Source organism: Ovis canadensis, chromosome 3 (genome assembly GCF_042477335.2).
Source record: "Ovis canadensis isolate MfBH-ARS-UI-01 breed Bighorn chromosome 3, ARS-UI_OviCan_v2, whole genome shotgun sequence".
Classification (NCBI taxonomy): Eukaryota; Metazoa; Chordata; class Mammalia; order Artiodactyla; family Bovidae; genus Ovis; species Ovis canadensis.
In genome coordinates, this window is record NC_091247.1 from 227,866,740 (window position 1) to 227,888,952 (window position 22,213).

The following is a 22,213-nucleotide window of genomic DNA, read 5'->3' on the forward strand; positions in this document are numbered from 1 at the left end:
GTGATAGTGAGATAATTACTGGTATGTTAATGAGGATAATTGCCTTGTAGATTTTCTTATCTATATTAAGATGGAGATGAATTTTTAGGGTATGTTTAATTAACCTAATATTTTTCCAGGAATTTGCGAGAGTTGTCTTGGGAAGGGGGTATATGTTCATAAGTAAGTTCGTTATTTTCCTTTATTGGTCTGTCTGAATCCTGCTTTTAGAATCAGGCCATGGTAGCATCATAAAATGAATTGAGGAACTTTCGTTCCTTTTCCACTGTTTTTGAATAACTTACGTATAAAATGGGCTTCCCTGGTGGCTCAGTGGTAAAGAACCTGCCTGCCAAAGCAGAAGATGTAGGTTCAATACCTGGGTCAAGAAGATTCCCTGAAGAAGGAATTGGCAACCCACTCCTATATTCTTGCCTGGGAAATCCCATGGACAGAGGAGCCTGGTGGGCTGCAATCAATGGGCTTGCAAAAGAGTTGGACACACACTTAGGGACCAGATACCAGCGACAGATGTACATAATAGATTTATCTGCTCCTTAAGAACTTCTTGGCATTCACTTGGGGAGCTGTTTGGGTCTTTGTCTCTGTCAGTGAGTCTTGGTCATTTTCATATCTTTATTTAAATGCAACTGTTTAAAGTATTGACCTTTTCAAGCTTTTTATTTATGTTGTTTTCTTCAAAGTATCCATTTCATCTCAGTTTTTTTGGTTTTTCTTTTTTTCATTAAATTCATAATATTTAATTATTTATATTTTCTATATCTATTTCTAGCTCTTCATTCTGTTCTTTTAAAATAGACATCTCTCTTTTTTCCCTCATCATCCTCTCTAGGATTTTTCCATTCTAGCAGTGTTTACAGTGAACCAGCTTTTGATTTTGGTTCATTTTTTCTGTGTGTTCTTAGTCTCTAATTCATGGACTTGCCTGTCAGTCCAGGGGGAACAAAGATAAAGAGTGATAGCAGGCTTCACTCCAGAAATAACGCAAAACAGGAACCAAAACAACGACATCTTTAAAATACTGAAAGAAAACTAGAATCATACCCAGCCAAAATAGCCTTCACAAATGGGGGCAAAACAAAGACATTTCCAGACAGACAAAAGTTGAGCGGATTTGTTGTCAGTAGAACTGTGCTATGAAGAATGTTGATGGATGTTTTACCAGGTGAAGGAAAATGGTTACCATGTGGGCAAGAATGAAATACTTCTATCTTCACTTTTTAATTTTTTAAAATACATTTGGTTTCCCATTTGACTATCACATTATCTCCTGATAGATTTTAGTGGCTATGCTTATGGGATAGATTAGAACTGCCGTGATCTGAAGAGGGAGGATTTGCTCATGTCCTCCTCCTGTATGAAATGGCTGAACAAGAAAACAAAATAAAATAAAATACATTTGGGTCTTTGAAGCAATCTTAATAGTAATGTATTTGGCATTTTATAATGTATATACAAATAAAATGTATGAGAGCTGTTGCCCAGATGTCAAATGGAGTATATACTTGTAAGATTTTTACACTGTATGTGAAATAGTGTAATATTATTTGTAAATAGACTACTACAAGTCAAGATCCATATTCTAAACCTAGAACAACCACTTTTAGAAAAGGAAAGAGAGTTAGTTACTAAGCTAGTAGTGGAGGGGAAAAGATGGAATATTTAAAAACACTCAGCCTAGAGGAAGTCAGGATAAGAGAAAAAGGGGAATAAAGTACATTGGACTTCAGCAGTACGTGAACCGTGAACTTCCAGATGTTCAAGCTGGTTTTAGAAAAGGCAGAGGAACCAGAGATCAAATTGCCAACATCCGCTGGATCATGGAAAAAGCAGGAGAGTTCCAGAAAAACATCTATTTCTGCTTTATTGACTATGTGAAAGCCTTTGACTGTGTGGATCACAATAAACCGTGGAAAATTCTTCACGAGATGGGAATACCAGACCACTTGACCTGCCTCTTGAGAAACCTATATGCAGGTGAGGAAGCAGCAGTTAGAACTGGACATGGAACAACAGACTGGTTCCAAATAGGAAAAGGAGTACGTCAAGGCTGTATATTGTCACCCTGCTTATTTAACTTCTGTGCAGAGTACATCATGAGAAACGCTGGGCTGGAAGAAACACAAGCTGGAATCAAGATTGCCGGGAGGAATATCAGTCACCTCAGATATGCAGATGACACCACCCTTATGGCAGAAAGTGAAGAGGAACTCAAAAGCCTCTTGATGAAAGTGAAAGAGGAGAGTGAAAAAGTTGGCTTAAAGCTCAGCACTCAGGAAACTAAGATCATGGCATCTGATCCCATCACTTCATGGGAAATAGATGGGGAAACAGTGGAAACAGTGTCAGACTTTATCTTTTTGGGCTCCCAAATCACTGCAGATGGTGATTGCAGCCATGAAATTAAAAGATGCTTACTCCTTGGAAGGAAAGTTATGGCCAACCCGGATAGCATATTCAAAAGCAGAGACATTACTTTGCCAGCAAAGGTCCATCTAGTCAAGGCTATGGTTTTTCCTGTGGTCATGTATGGATGTGAGAGTTGGACTGTGAAGAAAGCTGAGCGCCGAAGAATTGATGCTTTTGAACTGTAATGTTGGAGAAGACTCTTTGAGAGTCCCTTGGGCTGCAACGAGATCCAGCCAGTCCATCCTAAAGGAGATGAGTCCTGGGTGTTCATTGGAAGGACTGATGCTGAAGCTGAAGCTCCAATACTTTGGCCACCTCATGTGAAATGTTGACTCATTGGAAAAGACTCTGATGCTGGGAGGGATTGGGGGCAGGAGGAGAAGGGGACGACAGAGAATGAGATGGCTGAATGGCATCACCGACTCGGTGGACTTGAGTTTGAGTGAACTCCGGGAATTGGTGATGGACAGGGAGGCCTGGCGTGCTGCGATTCATGGGGTTCCAAAGAGTTGGACACAACTGAGCAACTGAACTGAACTGAGGATAAAAAGAAAACAAATATTACAATGATATACTCAAACACAACTATGTTGATACGTACATTAAAAGTAAATGGCTTATATTAAAATTAAAAGACAGTGTTAGATTGAATTTTTTTAAAAGTGAGACTCAGTCGTATGGTAACTACAAGAAATACATTTTGAATGTAAAGATGAAGATAAGTTTATAATGAAAGAATGGAAATGCATACCATGCAAACACTTTTTGAAAAGATGGAGTGGCTATATTAACATCAGATAAAATAGACTTGAGATGTACAGAGGAATATTTCATAATGATTAAAGGATCAGCTCCCCAAGAAGAAGACATAAAAGCACAAACACATATTGCTAAGAGGGAGAAGGCAACGGCACCCCACTCCAGTACTCTCGCCTGGAACCTCCCGTGGGCGGAGGAGCCTGGTGGGCTGCAGTCCATGGAGTCGCTAAGAGTTGGACACAACTGAGTGACTTTCACTTTCACTTTTCACTTTCATGCATTGGAGAAGGAAATGGCAACCTGCTCCAGTGTTCTTGCCTGGAGAATCCCAGGGATGGGGGAGCCTGGTGGGCTGCTGTCTATGGGGTCGCACAGAGTCAGACACTACTGGAGTGATTTAGCAGCAGCAACATATTGCTAAGAGAACTTCGGCAAGTACATTAAGCAAAAACTGACAAAACTGAAAGGAGAAATAGATCTGTAAGGTTCATAAATTCTTACAAACGAGGAGAAAGAAACTCAGGAGTAATATAAACACTTAAATACGTTAACAAGTGGATGGATAAATATATGGTATATTCTTAATCAAAAATAAAAATGAACTGATACATGAGTAATACAAAAACTTGAGCACATAAATAAATGGTATATTCATAATCAGAAACAACAATAAACTGATACATGTAACAACATGGACAAATCTCAAAAACATTGAAAAAGATGTCTCTTCATATACACTAGACCATTAAGGTATGACCTAAATCAAATCCCTTATGATTATACAGTGGAAGTGAGAAATAGATTCAAGGGACTAGATCTGATAGAGTGCCTGATGAACTATGGACAGAGGTTCATGACATTGTATAGGAGACAGGGATCAAGACCATCCCAATGGAAAAGAAAGGCAAAAAAGCAAAATAGCTCTCTGGGGAGGGCTTACAAATAGCTGTGAAAAGAAGAGAAGCGAAAAGCAAAGGAGAAAAGGAAAGATATAAGCACCTGAATGCAGAGTTCCAAAGAATAGCAAGAAGAGATAAGAAAGCCTTCCTCAGTGATCAATGTAAAGAAATAGAGGAAAAGAACAGAATGGGAAAGACTAGAGATCTCTTCAAGAAAATTAGAGATACCAAGGGAACATTTCATGCTAAGATGGGCTCGATAAAGGACAGAAATGGTATGGACCTAACAGAAGCAGAAGATATTAAGAAGAGGTGGCAAGAATACGCAGAAGAACTGTACAAAAAAGATCTTCATGACCCAGATAATCACGATGGTGTGATCACTCACCTAGAGCCAGACATCCTGGAATGTGAAGTCAAATGGGCCTTAGAAAGCATCACTATGAACAAAGCTAGTAGAGGTGATGGAATTCCAGTTGAGCTATTTCAAATCCTGAAAGATGATGCTGTGAAAGTGTTGCGCTCAATATGCCAGCAAATGTGGAAAACTCAGCAGTGGTCACAGGACTGGAAAAGGTCAGTTATCATTCCAATCCCAAAGAAAGGCAACACCAAAGGATGCTCAAACTACCGCACAATTGCACTCATCTCACACGCTAGTAAAGTGATACTCAAAATTCTCCAAGCCAGGCTTTAGCAATACATGAACCGTGAACTTCCAGATGTTCAAGCTGGTTTTAGAAAAGGCAGAGGAACCAGAGATCAAATTGCCAACATCCGCTGGATCATGGAAAAAGCAAGAAAGTTCCAGAAAAATATCTATTTCTGCTTTATGGACTATGCCAAAGCCTTTGACTGTGTGGATCACAATAAACTGTGGAAAATTCTTCACGAGATGGGAATACCAGACCACTTGACCTGCCTCTTGAGAAACCTATATGCAGGTGAGGAAGCAGCAGTTAGAACTGGACATGGAACAACAGACTGGTTCCAAATAGGAAAAGGAGTACGTCAAGGCTATATATTGTCACCCTGCTTATTTAACTTCTATGCAGAGTACATCATGAGAAATGCTGGGCTGGAAGAAGCACAAGCTGGAATCAAGATTGCCGGGAAGAATATCAGTCACCTCAGATATGCAGATGACACCACCCTTATGGCAGAAAGTGAAGAGGAGCTAAAAAGCCTCTTGATGAAAGTGAAAGAGGAGAGTGAAAAAGTTGGCTTAAAGCTCAGCATTCAGAAAACTAAGATCAGCGTATCTGGTCCCATCACTTCATGGCAAATAGATGGGGAAACGGTGTCAGACTTTATTTTTTGGGGCTCCAAAATCACTGCAGATGGTGACTGCAGCCATGAAATTAAAAGACGCTTGCTCCTTGGGATGACTGTGCCCAGCCCTCTTCGAGTGTGGGTGCCTTGCTGTTTGTATATTCATGTAATCCTCACTCTAACCCTCTTGTTACACGCAAGAAAGTCTAGACTGAAGTTCAGAACCCTCCACAGGTTACACGGCCAGAGGGCTGAGCTGGAATTCTCCCGCAGGTCTGTCTGCCTCCAGAAGTAACCCCGTCCTCTGTCCTGGGGATCGCACCTGGTCTCGCTGTGGGCAGGCACATGCCCGTCGCATCCAGGCGGTTCAGGGGTGGTGACCCAGCGCCTGCCTCCTCCCACCTCAGGCTCCGAGCCTTCTGAGTTGGCGGTCGCCTCTGCTTCATCTGCCAGGGACAGCGCTGTCTGGGCGTTGCCACACCCACGTCGGCAGTGTGCTGGCCTCGGCAGGAGGACTCTGCTCACCTGGGCGCGTGTGCATGTACCCTGCGGCCCCCTGCCACGTCATCTCACTGGGCGCTTCAGTGGGAGATTCAGTCCTGCGTTGGCATCATGCTCTTGTTTTTCTTCAGGTTGTTGTGACTTTGCTATTTGCCATTCAGTGTGAGAGCAGACAGTAATGGAGCCTCTGGTGTTGTGTTTCTTTGGTCAGCCTAATACATTTTTCCCCAAAGAAGCTTAGATACTACTTGAGTTGGGCCTGGCCACCTTGCAGTGCATTCTCTGAGATTAGTGTTGGCCGCGGTGGGAAAGAGCAGTTAGCAGTCAGTGAGCCGTCCTGCTGTCTGCACTTGACTTCCAGAGGCTAAATGTTCACTTGTTTAAGCCAGACTTGCCGTCTTGTCGAGATGTGTTTCGTCGTGAAGCGTTGACTGAGCTTGGCTCCCTGATAGGAACTGTTACTGCAACTTCTGACTCATCATGGGTCTAGAATCAGTTCCCAGCACGTTAGCTAAAGAAACAACTTCCCTGTTTTATGAAGTGCGAACAGAAGAAAATGTGTTCATGTCCTAATCGTTTCCCCTGCCCCTGACGCGAGCTCCTCACTCGGCAGTGGCAGGAACCTGTAAACATAATCGTGGTGATGACTCCCGCAGCCGCATCTCCTGGAGGTGTCACGCCCATGGGTCCCTTTCTCAGTGACCGTCACCTGTGTTCACTCTCCAGCGTGTCATTATGTGTGTGTCACGACGTCACTACCGTCCTTTGTCTAGAATAGGTTATGTTATAAACCTTTAATGAATTTCTATAAAAAGTTATCTTGTATCATTTTATAACAGAGCGGTATGAATGAGAAGTATTAACCTTGGAGTGCATGCCCCGAGTTCAGGTATGGCTCTAGTGTAACCTTGATTTCCAAGAACTCTTTAATTCACCCGTACAGTCTGCTTTGAAATGTCAGTTTTTAGCATGTGATTTTATTTCCCCTTCTGTCGGGATCGTGCCACTAAGCGTCTGCTCAGGCAGTGTCCGAGGGAGCCAGCTCCTGTCGCCTCCCCAGCTGCTCATGTCAGAGGCGCCTTTTCCACTGTGGCAGCTGAGGGATGGGGTCGTAATTTGCCTGAGTCTTACTAGAAGCAAAGTTGAGCAGACTTCGACATCTCTGCAGTCCGCTCGCATTGCTTTCGTCTGTGCCATTTATGTTTATGTGTTTCATCCAGTTTTCTGTTGGATTCTTGATCTTTTCTCAACTTTTACAAAATCTGTACATATTAAAATATTAACCCTTTTCCTGTGGTATCTTTCAGATAATTATTACAGCTTTCACTTGCCTTTTTTAGGAAACGTAGTTAAATTTTAAAACTTGTCTGTTGCTTCTGGATTTAGAACCGTAGAAACTGCTTCCAACTTAGAAAAAGAATTTACTTACTAGTAAACCGAGATTCATTGGAAGTTTATGCTGGTGAGTAATACTGGGAAGAGATCCCACTTTATATATTTTTTTAAGTATATTAAAATGTAGTTGATTTGCAATGTTGTATTCAATTGTATTTTTTTTTAATATGTCTGCCTAGTTGCCCAACTTTTTGGAGGAAGGATGAAAAGAAAGTGTCATTTTTTATTTGCATGTCTCTTTTTAAACATTTCTGGACTGATAGAGGCATTTCAGGTAATTGCACTAACTGTATTTTTACAGGAATGAGTCAGGAGATAGAAAAGGAGCCGCAGACCTCCTATAGCCCCCATACCCCCAGGCCGTCCGAGTGTGTGAATTTGCCTTTTCTGTTCTTTGTAGGTGAATGAGCTGGACGGCATCCCCCTGATCCTCGACAGCTGTGGCCTCGACGACAGCAATCCCTGTATCCTTGACGTGCCCCCAGTGAGTTCACGCCCGGGGCCTCCATCTGGCGCCCCTTCACGAGAGAGCGAGCTGGCTGTCTCGTTGGCTTTGTCCCTAAGCACTGAGCCGCTTGGTCAGAGTTGGGGTGGGCCGAGCCGCACTCCTGCAGCCTGTGCAGCGCAGTGAGCGCAGGTTCTTGGCGGGGCGGGGTGGGGGTGGGGGGGAGGGCGTTCTCCTCCAGAATGCCTGAAGCCCCAGCTGAAAGCTCACCTGTGGGCCCTGTGTTCTCTGCCTGTCACTGACATCACCTTTCCAGACCACATGTTCCGCGGAGTGACTGTGGAGAAGGGTACGTCTCTTCAGTAGAGGTTCAAAGGGACCTCTGGAAGAACCATTCTAGCAGTGGTAGCTTGGAGACCTCTGAGAGCTCAGAAGTGGGAGAAGTGCCCTAGTGGCCCGGGAGTCTGGTTTTTGCTGGGTGCTGTCCTGGGGCCCTCAGCTACTGATGCCAGAGGCTCTGGGTCTTGCCCGTCCTTGTCCTGACCACCCTTCTGGAGGGCGTTGTGCAAGGAACTTGCCCACTCCCCACCTCTCCACCTAGGTCTTCCGTGTGGGAAACGAATCTAGTACAGTGATGAAGAGCGAGGCTGGAGGCAGCCTGTGTAGGTTTGAGAGAGAATCTGTTTCACTTCAAGACCTTCTGGTCCCTTGCCTGGCCATTGCATGGCCTTGTGCTTATTGCTGGTGGGTGGGCGGTGGCGGGGGTTGGGGGGTGTTAATAAGGCCGTTGCCAGGACTTTGAGATTGTGACCCTGTGGGAGGCCAAGTGAAAGTGAAGTCACTCAGTTGTGTCTGACTCTTTGCGACCCCGTGGACTGTAACCCCCCAAGCTCCTCCGTCCATGGGATTCTCCAGGCAAGAATACTGGAGTGCGTTGCCAAGGAGGAGGGGAATTTTGTGTTTAAAATGCTCACTATTGGTTTCTGTCAAGAAGAGAAAAGGAGCTGATGAAAATCATGTGTTGCAAAGTAAGTAGATTGAGAAATGCTTATTATTTGTGCTAAAGATACTGTCGTTTGTCTGATTAGCAATGGAAGAAAAATTCCTATTTTAAAGAGCATGATAGCTTGTAAGCTCAGTCAGAGAAAGAAAAGTAAACAGCCTCTGAAGAGTTTTCCTCAAGGTAAAACAGTCAGTTCACTGCCTTGCATTATGATCAGGCACTACAGGCTGTGCTCCTTAGACGGGTTTGAAGTTTTTTAGCCCCAAAAAGGGAAAGGAGAAAAGAAAGCTGTCACAGGAAAGCAATAAAAGAACATTCAGGTGTTACTGCAGGTGTTGCGTTTCCGGATGAAAAAGATGATTTATTGCAAACAAAAAAATTCACGCAATTTTACTTTTATATTCCCTGAATTGACCTTCTAGTGAAGAAAGGTTTTTTATTACTAATCTTTGGCCTTTGGCAAAGACTGAAAAATTAAAAGGCTGTTGCACACAGCCCATGGCAGCTCTGCAGATACGCTGCATGTGGTGCCTGCTTCCTAAGTCTTTGATGTTGGTGTCTCCTTGCCAAATACTCATTCATTCATTCCTTTCAGGAAGCATTTATTGAGTCCTTACTATGTGTTCCAGAGAACAGCAAGAAGAGATAAGAAAGGCTTCCTCAGCGATCAGTGCAAAGAAATAGAGGAACACAACAGAATGGGAAAGACTAGAGATCTGTTTAAGAAAATCAGAGATACCAAGGGAACATTTTATGCAAAGATGGGCTTGATAAAGGACAGAAATGGTGTGGACCTAACAGAAGCAGAAAATATTAAGAAGAGGTGGCAAGAATACACAGAAGAACTGTACAGAAAAGATCTTCATGACCCAGATAATCACGATGGTGTGATCACTCATCTAGAGCCGGCCATCCTGGAATGTGAAGTCAAGTGGGCCTTAGAAAGCATCATGAACAAAGCTAGTAGAGGTGATGGAATTCTAGTTGAGCTATTTCAAATCCTGAGAGATGATGCTGTGAAAGTGCTGCACTCAATATCCCAGCAAATTTGGAAAACTCAGCAGTGGTTACGGGACTGGAAAAGGTCAGTTTTCATTCCAGTTCCAAAGAAAGGCAATGCCAAAGAATGCTCAAACTACCGCACAATTGCACTCATCTCAACATGCTAGTAAAGTAATGCTCAAAATTCTCCAAGCCAGGCTTCAGCAATACATGAACCATGAACTCCCTGATGTTCAAGCTGGTTTTAGAAAAGGCAGATGAACCAGAGATTAAATTGCCAACATCTGCTGGATCATGGAAAAAGCAAGAGAGTTCCAGAAAAACATCTATTTCTGCTTTATGGACTATGCCAAAGCCTTTGACTCTGTGGATCACAATAAACTGTGGAAAATTCTGAAAGAGACGGAAATACCAGACCACTTAACCTGCCTCTTGAGAAATCTGTATGCAGGTGAGGAAGCAACAGTTAGAACTGGACATGGAACAACAGACTGGTTCCAAATAGGAAAAGGAGTACGTCAAGGCTGTATATTGTCATCCTGCTTATTTAACTTCTGTGCAGAGTACATCATGAGAAACGCTGGGCTGGAAGAAACACAAGCTGGAATCAAGATTGCCGGGAGGAATATCAGTCACCTCAGATATGCAGATGACACCACCCTTATGGCAGAAAGTGAAGAGGAACTCAAAAGCCTCTTGATGAAAGTGAAAGAGGAGAGTGAAAAAGTTGGCTTAAAGCTCAACACTCAGGAAACTAAGATCATGGCATCTGATCCCATCACTTCATGGGAAATAGATGGGGAAACAGTGGAAACAGTGTCAGACTTTATCTTTTTGGGCTCCCAAATCACTGCAGATGGTGATTGCAGCCATGAAATTAAAAGACGCTTACTCCTTGGAAGAAAAGTTATGACCAACCTGGATAGTATATTCAAAAGCAGAGACATTACTTTGCCGACTAAGGTCCATCTAGTCAAGGCCATGGTTTTTCCTGTGGTCATGTATGGATGTGAGAGTTGGACTGTGAAAAAGGCTGAGTGCCGAAGAATTGATGCTTTTGAAGTGTGTTGGAGAAGACACTTGAGAGTCCCTTGGACTGCAAGGAGATCAACCCTGGGATTTCTTTGGAAGGAATGATGCTAAAGCTGAAGCTCCAGTACTTTGGCCACCTCATGCGGAGTTGACTCATTGGAAAAGACTCTGATGCTGGGAGGGATTGTGGGCAGGAGGAGAAGGGGGCGACCGAGGATGAGATGGCTGGATGGCATCATGGACTCGATGAACATGAGTCTGAGTGAAGTCTGAGAGATGGTGATGGACAGGGAGGCCTGGCGTGCTGCGATTCATGGGATCGCAAAGAGTCGGACACGACTGAGCGACCGAACTACTACTATGTGTTTACATACGTTACCTTCTTTAGTCTTGACAACACTGTGAAGCAGGTCCTGTTATCATCATCTTCCACATCTGTAGATGAGAAAATAAACTGAGAACTAAAGGTCAGACTCAGAGGTTAAGCTTGTCGTGTACCTGATTCTCAGCCACTTTTCTAAACTGCCTCCTATGAGTCACTGGGATGGTCAGAACGCATACAGAGAAGGCATAGTAAGATACTAATGTAGTGGAGAAATGACTCAGAATTATACACTGAAAATTTTTATATGGACAGTCTATATGGATAACTGGCTTTTAAAATGGTTATTAATGAAGTATTGCAAGATTCAGGAATCTTCTCTGAATTGTCAAGAAAAGGTGAAACATTAGATGTTTAGTGTTATATATGTTTAGTAATTCTTTAGACTTTTGTTTTATAAAGGCCTACTAGATTTTAAAGACATGTAAGATATACTTAAGATGAGACCTAAGGGAGAGTGATGGTCAGAAATGAAAAAGCGTTATAGCCTAGAAATCCAGGTTTTGTAGGGATTCAATTTTTAGATGGGAGCCGTAAGTTGAAACCTGGCTGCCGTGTATTCAGAGCAGACGGGCCGGGTGCAGATCACAGAGTGGATCCACCCAGCGCTCCTCCTCGCTGTCTGCCCCTGCTGTCGGGGGAGTTGCCCCAGGCATTCTTTCATCACCGCACCTTGCCTCCTTACCTCTCCTTCCCTTTCCCACCCTCCTTTCTTAGGTTTGTTTCTCTCCTATATGTTTTTACTCATCAAAATACTACATCTGTTGGCTTTTTTAATGCCAAAGGTATAGATGGGAGAGTGAAATCTCTGGCCCAGTCTCCAGCACTTTGCTGTTCACTGTCTCAGCTGTTGCTTTTGTCGAGCTAAGTAATGTGCTTTGCCGCTGTCCCTTGGTCTGTCAGGTCCTGACGTTAGCTGTTTACTTTGTCATGACACTGGGACTTAGCTTCTGTTACCAGCCCCTCTGCTCTCCCCTTCGTGCTTCCACTGTAGTTAAGATCCCATTTGCTCTATTGTCTGCATTTCTGATTAGGCTGAACATCTTCTATTTGGATTGTGTATGTGTGTGTGTGTGTGTGTGTGTGTGTGTGTGTGTGTGTGTGTGTAAAATGTGCTTGATGAAAACCTTTTGCCCATTTTTTCATTGGGTTATCTTTTCATAGTTTGTCTGCAATAGATTGTTTCACATATTCTTGGTAGAAGCCCTTTGGCAGCCGTGCGTCTTGCTGATGTTCCCTTTCCCCTCTGCTATTACTTATCTTGTCATTCTCTGCATAGTTTTTTATTAACAAAATTTCTTACCTTTTAGTCGAGTTTACCACTGTTTCTTGATGATTAGTTTATTTGAGTGTGTATTCTGTTAACTATTTTCATACACTTGGGTCCTGACAATACTCTGTATTATCTTCTGAATGCTTTGTATTTTTACCTTTTATCTTTAGGTCTGCAATTCATGTGGGATTGATTTTTGGGCATGGTGTGAGGGAGGGTCTGTTTCTGTATTTTTCCACCGGAGCACAGCATTGTCCCGGCCCAGGTACTGGAAAGAACACGCGTTGGCTCCTGTGGCGCCGTGTGTCGTGTGGGTGGCTGTGGACTCTCCTCTCTTTCCCTGATCTCTGTGTCTGTCTGTGCCAGTGCTAGAGTCTTAGGTACTGTCGCTCTCTGCAGTTTCAAGATACTGTAGATTGATTGACTGAGTCCTTGATTGAGTTGATTGAGGCCTTCCAACTTGTTTCTTTTTTTAGAGTATTATGGCTATGTTTGGTCGTTTGTGTTTGCCCGTAAAAGTTTTAAAACCAGCTAGTCAGAGTCTACCCATTTGTGCCTGCGTGTTCATGTGCACACACGTTTACACACATGTACATGCTTAGAACCTCCACCTCTGCTCACTGAAATTGCATTGGCGAGAATCAGTTTAATGAGAGTTGACGTCTAAACAATACTGAGTCTTCTAATCCATCCACGATCATGGCATATCTGCCCATGTATTTAAGATTATTATGGGGTTTTTGACCCATGCATTATTTAGAAATGCGTTTCTTAAATTCTGAACAAATAGGAATTGTTTGGGGGGGACTCATTTCTCACATAAATATATTATGACCAGAGGGCGCATGCTGGGTGTTCTCTGTCCTGAAAATGTATTGAGACCTGCTTCATGACCGCTGTGTGGCCAGTTTCGGCAGCTGTTCTGTGTGTGCTGGACAGTCATATCTGCTTTCTCATAGTGGAGTACAGTATTTTCAGGTCAAGATTGTAAATTTTTTACATTTCTACTGATGCTTTTTTCTATTTTGGTTTATCAATTAGAGAGAGAGATGTTTTAAAAATCGGCCTATGACTATAGATTTCTCCAAATTTCTCCTCTTAGTTATATAGCATTTTTCTTTATATATTTTGAGACAGTATTATTAAAGTATCAGGTCTTGAAAAATGTCCCCGTTGTCATTGTAAAGTGACCTTCTGTATCTCTAAAAATGCTTTTTGCCTAACATGAATATAGCTACTTTACTTCACTGTTGATTGATATTTACATGGTAAAACCACTGCAGAACTTTTATTTTCAGTCTTTCTATATCAGAGGCATTGGCTGTAAAGAGCATGGCTGACTTTTCCTTAGTCTGGTTTCTTTGCCTTTTAGCTGCTGTGTTTGGCCCATTCATATTTAATGTAATTGCTTATCTGTTTATATTTAAGCCAGGCTGATTTGCTTTCTATTTTATTTTTCTCTTGCTTCTTTTGAATTGTTTTGTATAATTAAGCATTTATCTTTTTCAGTTTAAAATGTTTAATTTTTTTTTTCTATTTTGTTAATAGTTCCCTGGGAAATTATAACATGCATCCTTGACTAAGGAAAATACAATGTTTTTCAGATCTTTACCCCTTTTCCAGATAATATAGGACCACTTAGCATCCCCCAGCTTACATGCTGTTATATATTTTCATTCTATTTTTATAACCCTATAAAACGTTACTATCAATTTTCATTTAGATGGATCCACATACTTACTCCTTTCCTGCCTTTCACCCCTTCTTACAGCTTTGTCTGTCTACCTGGGGTCATTTTCCTTCTGCCTGAAGACTTTCTTTTAGAATTTCCTTTAAAATGGGTTCATGGGTGAGGGACTGTTTGGCTTGTTAGAAAATGTGTGCCTGGTTCCAGCATTTGGGATAGCTCCAGGATCTCAGTGTTTCAGTGCAGTGGTCCCCAACCTTCTTGGCACTAGGGACTGGTTTCTTGGCAGACAGTTTTTTCCACAGACTGGGGAGGAGGGTAGGGTGGAGATAGTTCAGGCCATCACGCGAGTGATGGTGGGGTTCAGGTGGTAATACCTTTGGACTCTGCCTGCCGCCCTCTGTCTCTCATAAGTTCAGTTTAGTCGCTCAGTTGTGTCCGACTCTGCAACCCCATGGACAGCAGCACGCCAGGCTTCCCTGTCCTTTACCATCTCTTGGAGCTTGCTCAAACTCATGTCCATCAAGTGGGTGATGCCATCCAACCACCTCATCTTCTGTTGTCCCCTTCTCCTCTGGCCTTCAATCTTTCCCAGATCAGGGTCTTTTCTTTTCCATCTCTCATAAACTTGGCCCTATTTACAGAACCTCCAAGCCTGTCTGCCATACTTAGAATATGTCCACAGGTTCCAGCATGTCCTGACAGGTCCTGTGTGTTCTGGCCCCACCTGCCTCTTCAGTTGGATCCAGACTGGTTTCCCTCTTTTAGCATTCCCCAGACAGGCCTCCTCTTTTGTTCCTCGAATCTGTGATTTCTCACCTCAGGGAAGTCATTGTCTTCCTCCCTTGGCTGCACTCTCTCCCCTGGCTCAGCCTCCTCTTCTCTTCCGCAGGGAAGCCTTCCCAGAGCCTCGCCAGCCCCTCCTGGGACCTGTTCTGCTCCTCCAGCTTGTCCCAGTCTGTACCTGAGTATTTGTGCATTTGCGTCCTAAGTACCCTCTAGACCAAGGGCCATAAGGGCATGGACCTATTTTTTTCTGTCTGTTTTTATCTCAATGTAATATGCCACTGATAGGCACATACTAAATGTCCAGTAAATATTTTAGGATGGGTACCTGACTGAGTAAGGCAGTGAACAAATGAATGAAAACCAGCAGCTTGATGAAGTGTGTGTGTGTGTATGTTTATTTGACAGGTAGGGAAGATCTTCCTAAGCAGGGGAGAAATTTCTCCCTTGGATTTGATGATTCTTTTGTGAATTGAATAAACTTGGTTTGGCAGCGGTATTATTTCAGCTTTGTTTGGTGGTTCAGCCCCTTCTATTAACTCACACCAGTCGAGCTTTCATTGAACTTTAATTTCAGTATTTTGTGTTAAAGAAAGCAATATATATTGCATGTGTGTAGACTAGGAATCAGAGCTGAGAGTAAAGGTCAGTTAATAAGAATAGCTCCGCTCTCTGGTTGCTCTGGATCGGCGGGCTGTGTTGTGTGCTCACGCATCGCCCATGGGTTGGGGATGAGGGCTCATGTTACCTTAGGTAGGCATCCTCATTCCCTGTGGGAAGTCAACAGTTCCGACCCCCTGGAAGACTTCCTCTTTCTCCACCACTCATGGGGATTAGGAATTTCTGGGTGGCATATCCAAGCATACTGGGCTGTCAACTCCCCTAGGCTAGGAACGGGACTGGAAGGCTGGCTGTCCCGTTTCTTGGAGGTGTCTTCTAGTGATGGACTGGGATTTCTAGTTCCAGGGAAAAGACAACATCCCAGGGGGTTGTTCACCCCGAAGGAAGGCCCTCAGCGGCTGTGCTACATCAGGACACAGCCCAGCTGTTCATCCGCCGCTCCCTTGCGGGGACCCGCAGTAATGACACAGTAGCAGATACCATCGGAAAATTCCAGCCCCGCCACCACAGAGTCAGTTTCTTATTTGTCAGTTTATTGTGGCAAGTGGGATTGTTTGTTGTTGCTGTTTCCAAATAGAAACAGCTGAACTTTATTTGAAATGTTTTTCTTTCATTCTTTTTTTGATCTGTGTTTTGATCAGTTGTCCTTGATGTGGGTTTTATATATATATATATATATATATATATATATATATATATATTGTTTTTATTGGAGGAGGAGGGGACAAGGATAGGATGAGCGTCTAAACTAGGTCGGGTTTTTTTTTCTGTTCTTTCCTTTCTTTTCCTTCCTTCCTTTCTCTTTTCTTTTTTCTTTTTATATTGAAAAGCCTCATTTGTAAGTGTTACGTGTGCCCAGAAGCGTACCTTTATAGGAAAGTAACCAGAGTCTCCCAGTCATGCCATGCCACGGAGGCATGGATGGCGTAGTGGCACGAGCACCAGCCCTGGGGGCCGCAGACACAGGCTCTGCCGCTTCTCAGCCTCGAAGCGCGCCGCTCCGCCTGTGTGGCGAGTCTCAGCTTATGTGTCTAAAGCGGGACGGACCCCCACAGGGCCGTGGTGGAAGGAGTGTGCTGTGTGCAAAGCGCCCAGCCTGCAGCCTCTCAGCAGGCAGATGCTGCCCCACAGATGTCCTGTGACAGCTGTGGCTGCCCAGGAGCAAGGTGGAGTTTCATCTGTGAGCGCACTGTGAGTCAGGGGTAAGACTTAAGTAATATTAATGATACTGCAAAACAGAAAAGAGCCCTGAAATGTACTCTCACATACACAACAAAGGCCCCCTGTACTTGAGGAGTAAAGGGTGGTCGTTTTCCGTAAATGATGCTAGACCAATTTAATATCTCTTAACGGGGAAGAAAAACCTGCCACTCGTATCTCACCCTGTTCACCCACACTAATTGAAGACAGCTCATAAACCTTGATGTGGAAGGTAAAACACAAGAGCTTCTAGGAGGAATCATAAGAAAGTATGGTTCTTGTCTTGGAACAGGCAAAGGTTTCTTAAACAAAACATCAAAATTTTAACTGGGAAAGCACTAACTCTGTAAAATTATTTGCATTGTAAACGTGTATCTGACAAAGGACTCATACCCATACTAATTTAAGGACTGTTGTGAAACAACAAAAGATAATTCAGGTTCTGAGAAAGAACAAAAGGCCCATGGCATCTCACAGAAGAGGAAACCCGGATGGCCAGTAACTGTACAGAAAGAGCTTAGCATCCTCGTCAGGGAAATACATGTTTAACCCACAGTCAGGAACCCACCAGAAGAGCTGGTGAGATGACAGGACCAGCGGATGGCAGAGGCGTGGGGCAGCCTGACCTGTGATGAATTGATTTGGGAGGTGTCAGTTAGGAAAGTCTCTCTGGAGAACTTGGGCAGCGTCTGCTGACTCCAGGCCCACCCTGTGAGCCCAGAGTCACGCCCCGGGGGGGGCACACACGTGTCTGTCAGAAGACATGTGCAGAAGCGTTCCTAGTCACAGGGTTTATAACAGCCCCAAAGCAGAACCCTCCCACGTGGTCAGCAGTTGCAGAAGAGCGTGGACGTCCATCCCACAGCGCGCTGTGCAGCAGCAGAGAATGGGCTGCCCTGTGTAACGGGTGCGTCTCACTACCATAGCACAGAGCTAAAGAAGCTGGATTCAGAGAGTGTACGCTCTGTGACTCCCTGTAGAGGAAGTTTACCAGCAGGAAGAATTAATCTGTGACAGTAGCAGTCAGGATGGTAGTTACCTTGATGGGTAGGAGGGTGGGCACAGGTGGGCAGTGGTACCCAGGGGCCTTCCAGGTGCTGGGCATATTCTCCATCTCAACCTGGGCGGGCTCATGTGACGTGCGCCCGTGAGGAAATGTCAGGATGTACACAAGGAGGTGTGCGTTGCTGCTTCTCACACTGACATTTTAAAAATCATTGAGTAGTTTCTAGGTGCCCAACCCTGTGCTGTATACATATATAACCTTTAAGCTACATTACCTTGCACAGGCGGTTTCTTTCCTCCTTTTTTTAACAGGGCTCTTTGTTAAGCACTGTCATTTCACAGATGAGAAGAAAGGCGCTCATGGAGTTGGTTCCCCGAGCACAGCTGGCTCTGCCAGCTCCTGGGCAGCGGGACCACGGGGCCAGCCCAGCGCTGTCTGTGCCCTGCTCCTCGTTCAGGCGTCTAGACTTCTTTGCGGGCGCCTCTCCGCTGGCCCAGCCCTTCCCCCTCTTAGACTTGAGCACGCGTGTCCTCCTCCTGGAGTTCCCCCGTGGCCCCCAGCGGAGCCCGAGTGCCTCGGCTCTCTGTGTCAGCGGGCTCCTCTGCCCCTCCATGAGCGCAGCACACGCAGACCCCTGGATGTGTAACCTTGCCCTCCAGAAAAGCCTGTCCCGGGCAGGACCTATGCCACACTGCACACCCCATGCCAGACCCAGCAGGCCCCAGGGGTGTCACTGCAGTGTGTCCCAGAGCGCATTTCTGTCTGCAGCGCCTTAAACACCTGTTATGTCGGAGAAGTCTTCTAAGTAATGCACATAGGTGTCAGACGTGTGGTAGGAAGGCGTCTGCTGCAGGACTCCCTGGAATCTGTGCGGTTCTCGTGTGCCTTTTGGAAATTCTGGGCCACAGTGCCACATCTTGGGGAATGCAGGGATTTTAGTGGAAACTTGAGAACATGCTCCATCCCGTCCTTCGCTTCACGAGCAGTCTAGCTTGTGTCTGGGCCTGCCGAGCCGCCGCCAGAGGGAGGTGTTCAGGGAAGCACCTCAGACACTTCAGGCTCGTACAGCTGGCTGACCTTGCTGCTGTTTATAAAGGCACCAGCGAGCCCCCACACCAGGGAAGTGCTTGTGTTGTGCTCACTGCAGGCCTGCTGTTCGTGTCTTCCTCTGCCCGCCCTGACACTCACATAGCCAGGACGTTGTCCTCCTGAAATAGGTCTTGCATCCTCCGGAGGGGAGCGATGCCTGCTGTTGATTTCTGTGTCCCCAGCACCAAGCCCCTGGTGGTCGTTCAGTGATCTTTCGTTCATTTGTTGAGCTGACATTAATTTAAGCTAGAAAACCTTTTACTGCCGTTTGGCTTTAAAAAGATAAACTTTGGGTTTAGCTTCCCAGTTACATGATGTGGGTTTTTTAAAGCCTCTCACTGATGCTTTTACCCATTGCCTAGTGTGGCTGAAGGTGTGTGAACCAAGTCTTTGTCCTTGTCCAGAGCAAACAAGCGTGGACACAACTTGCCTCCCTGGGTCCTGTGTGGGCGTGGGGCTAAGGATGGGCGGCACTCAGCCACCACACTGCACCCCACACCCCTCAGGCTCCACAGTTGCAGGCCAGACCCATTCAGAGTGAGAGGGGGCAGGAGCTCTACCTTTGATGCAGCTTCTGTGGTATCCTAGCAACTGTTTGATGTAGCTTCTACAGTATCCTAGCAACTAGTTCCCCAGCAATCAAAGCTGGAAGTTGGAGGAGTGGGATGTCCTGTCATGAATGAGACGCTCACAAGAGTGGACTCTCCTTCCTTGTTCAGGTGTGTTGGCAGATGGTCCGGCTGTTTTACAGTAAGACTGACATGCTTCAGGTTATGCTCCTTCAGATTGTGTCTACTTGGCTTTTGGTTATACACCTCTTGTTTTCTTACACTGTGAGGCTCACAGCGACTCGAAGTGAACAGTGTCATCACACACTGAAACGTCTGCGTGTGGAGGCTGTGAGCAGCACATGCCTCGTGCGCACACGGAGGCCAGATGGTGGTCTGCCCTCTGACCTCGGGCCTGCACTCACGCCTGGCCACCCGTGGGTCTTGCTCAGCCTGCCTCACTCAGCCGTCTCCTCTCCTCCTAGAGGTCAGAGTGCATCAGTCCTGCTCCGGCCTGTTTACTTGCACGAAAGACAAGACTGCTGGAGGTTTACTGTCACGCCTCTTGGAAAACGGGAGTCTGTCCTTCACAAGGTGAGGTGCTTGGCAGGAGCCGTGTGGCCTGCAAGCAACCGTGTGCCCCTTGCTCCCCCTCCACCTGGGCTGGCGAGAATGTGGAAGCTGCTGCTTTCGAGTCCCTGTCAGTCACTTGGCCCGCCTGGCTTGGCGACGACACTGTTTTCTTAATTTGGCTTCTCCGTGGTTACTGTTCATGTTTTAAGTGCCACCGTGTACAGTTCATTCCATACAGTTTATTGCCATTCGTTTTTGTCCTTAAGGGTTTGCTCCTTTGGCTGGTTGATTTAACGAACACCATTTAAAGTTTAAGTTTTATTTTCACTAGGAGGCGTCCCCTAGACCGTCCCCACACTGCCACACCCAGTGTCAGGCGGCCCTTCCTGACTCTCCTTCGGCACCTTGGCTCCCTTGCTGTCCGTCTTCCCGGGGTCTCCTTCCGTCTACACTGGCCATTCTCCCGGGTAGAGTTAACCTTATTTATTTGAGAGAAGTCTGCCAGAATCCCAGTTCAAATGAGGCCACTTTTTATTGTCTCGTTTATCCTGTCATTTCACATTGTAGTTGTTACACCAGTTCGTAGTGTGTTTATTTCTGTCCGCTGGACATTCTAGGAAGTTCAGGGGGACTGCGGCGTCGGGCCTTCACCTCATGGGCACTTAGCTGAAGCTGAGTTTACAGGTGAACATACACGTGCCCACCTCTCTGCTTTGCCCCCCTCCGTGGTGATCGCCTTGACTCTCTGTCCCGTAGTTGGAGATTGGCACAGGGAGAATGAAGACCTGAGAAATGGTGTTGTGTTTAATGAAATCCTCTTGTGGCCTCTAGTGCTGGTTGAGAAACAGTGACTCGTGAGAGGCCGTGAACTGGCGACCCTTCCTCGGGAGGAGTGCTGGCAGCTGGCGAACTAACCGCTGTTGATAACTGAGCAGATGGGGTTTCATCGACCTGCGTGATCTGGCTTCTCTAGCCCCCCAGGCAGCTCTGTCCATGGGGTTCTCCAGGCACAAGTACTGCAGTGGGTTGCCGTGTCCTCCTCCAGGGGATCTTCCCCACCCAGGGGTGGAAGCTGCGTCTGCTTTCTCTGACAGGCGGGTTCCTCACTGCTGCACCTCCTGGGAAGCCACCTCGCCTGGGCATGGAGCTCAGGCGGGCAGCGCTGGAGTCTGAGCCCGGGTCTTTCCTCGTCCACTCTCACTCCTGCTGTCGTGGATGCTGGTTGGTCCCCATTCCCACGCTGTCTTCCCTCCAAGCCACCCTCCACGGCTGCCAAAGAGAGCTGCCTGATTTTTCTGCTTCAGCTCTTTCAGTGGATTCTCATCGTATAAAATGCAGACTCCTTCCTGCAGCCTGAAGCGCCTCTGGCCTCGACCCCTGCCCTCTGCCAGCATCCTGCCTCCAGCCCCAGCCTTGCCCAGGTTGTGTCTCCTGTCGTGAGGTCGCGCACGGCTGGCGCTGCTGCTGTCTCCCCAGTGCACCAGGTGACCAGCTTCTCTTTATCCCAAGTTCTCACCTCAGTCCCCTCCTCAGAGAAGCCGTCTCCCACCTCCCTCATCTGTGTCTTGTCCTCCTGTGCTCATGCTTGACCACATCAGCCTAAAGGTCTGTCTCTCTGAGGCTGATGCCTGCCTCCTGTCTAGAACGCCAGTGCCACAGGGGCAGGGACCTGCGTGTCCTGTTAGTTACTAGATCCCCAGCGCCGAGCACGGGGCCTTTGTGTTTGTCAGACGAGCACCCAGATGGCAGTTAAGTCCTGAGAGGCTGGATGTGTGTTAACAGTGGAAAGCCGCCTTTGTATCTAAATCGCTTGCTCTCATTCCAGTGTAAGTGTCAAGAAGCGTGTTGTTCAGAGGAGAGGGAAAACATGTTGAAGTGTTAGATTTCTGAAATTGAGTGAGGTTCCCCCAACGTGGGACAGCCAGTACTTTAGAAGTTTTAGAAAGACCTGCGTCAAGGAAGAGCTTGAGACGTTAGTATTCCCCCTGCAGGCAGCTTGGCTCAGGTGTCACGGGTGCTTATTTCCAGGTAGTGCTGGAGGCGTTGCACGCTCTCGGTTGCTGAAGGTGGTCTTGACTGTGCAGTGGACACCGCACAGTGGTGGTCCTCCCTCAGTGAGGCGACAGAATCGCCCATGCCCCCAGTGCTCAGCTCAGCTGGTAGTGATTGCAGTGTGCACAGACAGCGTGAGGCGTCCGCGGGTCTGTGCCCGTCCAGACCGTGGGCTGGCTGCTCTTGCCTGCTGACTCTGGTTGCTGCTGTGGGTGGCGGGAGGAGAGGCCACCAGCCCGGGCTGCGTGACCTGGGGGCTCATCGTGTCCAGACTAGTGG

At 46.1% G+C, this 22,213-nt stretch overlaps 1 protein-coding gene and 1 non-coding gene across 4 annotated transcripts in view; both read left to right on the top strand.

Moving 5' to 3' along the window:
- The window catches only part of ATXN10 (ataxin 10), a 145,589-nt gene that overhangs the window by 111,603 nt on the left and 11,773 nt on the right, over positions 1-22,213 (top strand). Inside the window, exons 10-11 of one of the 3 annotated variants that reach the window (XR_011256221.1) lie at positions 7,636-7,719; positions 19,795-19,903. Coding sequence is in view for 2 of the 3 variants with exons in the window: in XM_069586164.1 (XP_069442265.1) it covers positions 7,636-7,719; positions 9,313-9,852 (624 nt within the window). In the remaining variant the exon portion in view is untranslated. Of the gene's footprint in view, positions 1-7,635; positions 7,720-9,312; positions 11,189-19,794; positions 19,904-22,213 lie in introns of those variants that run through there. The other 2 variants (XM_069586164.1, XM_069586165.1) reach the window with 2 other exon arrangements.
- On the top strand, positions 1,244-1,380 carry LOC138438490 (small nucleolar RNA SNORA29). Its single transcript, XR_011256415.1, has one exon. It is a non-coding gene; the product is annotated as a small nucleolar RNA SNORA29 (small nucleolar RNA).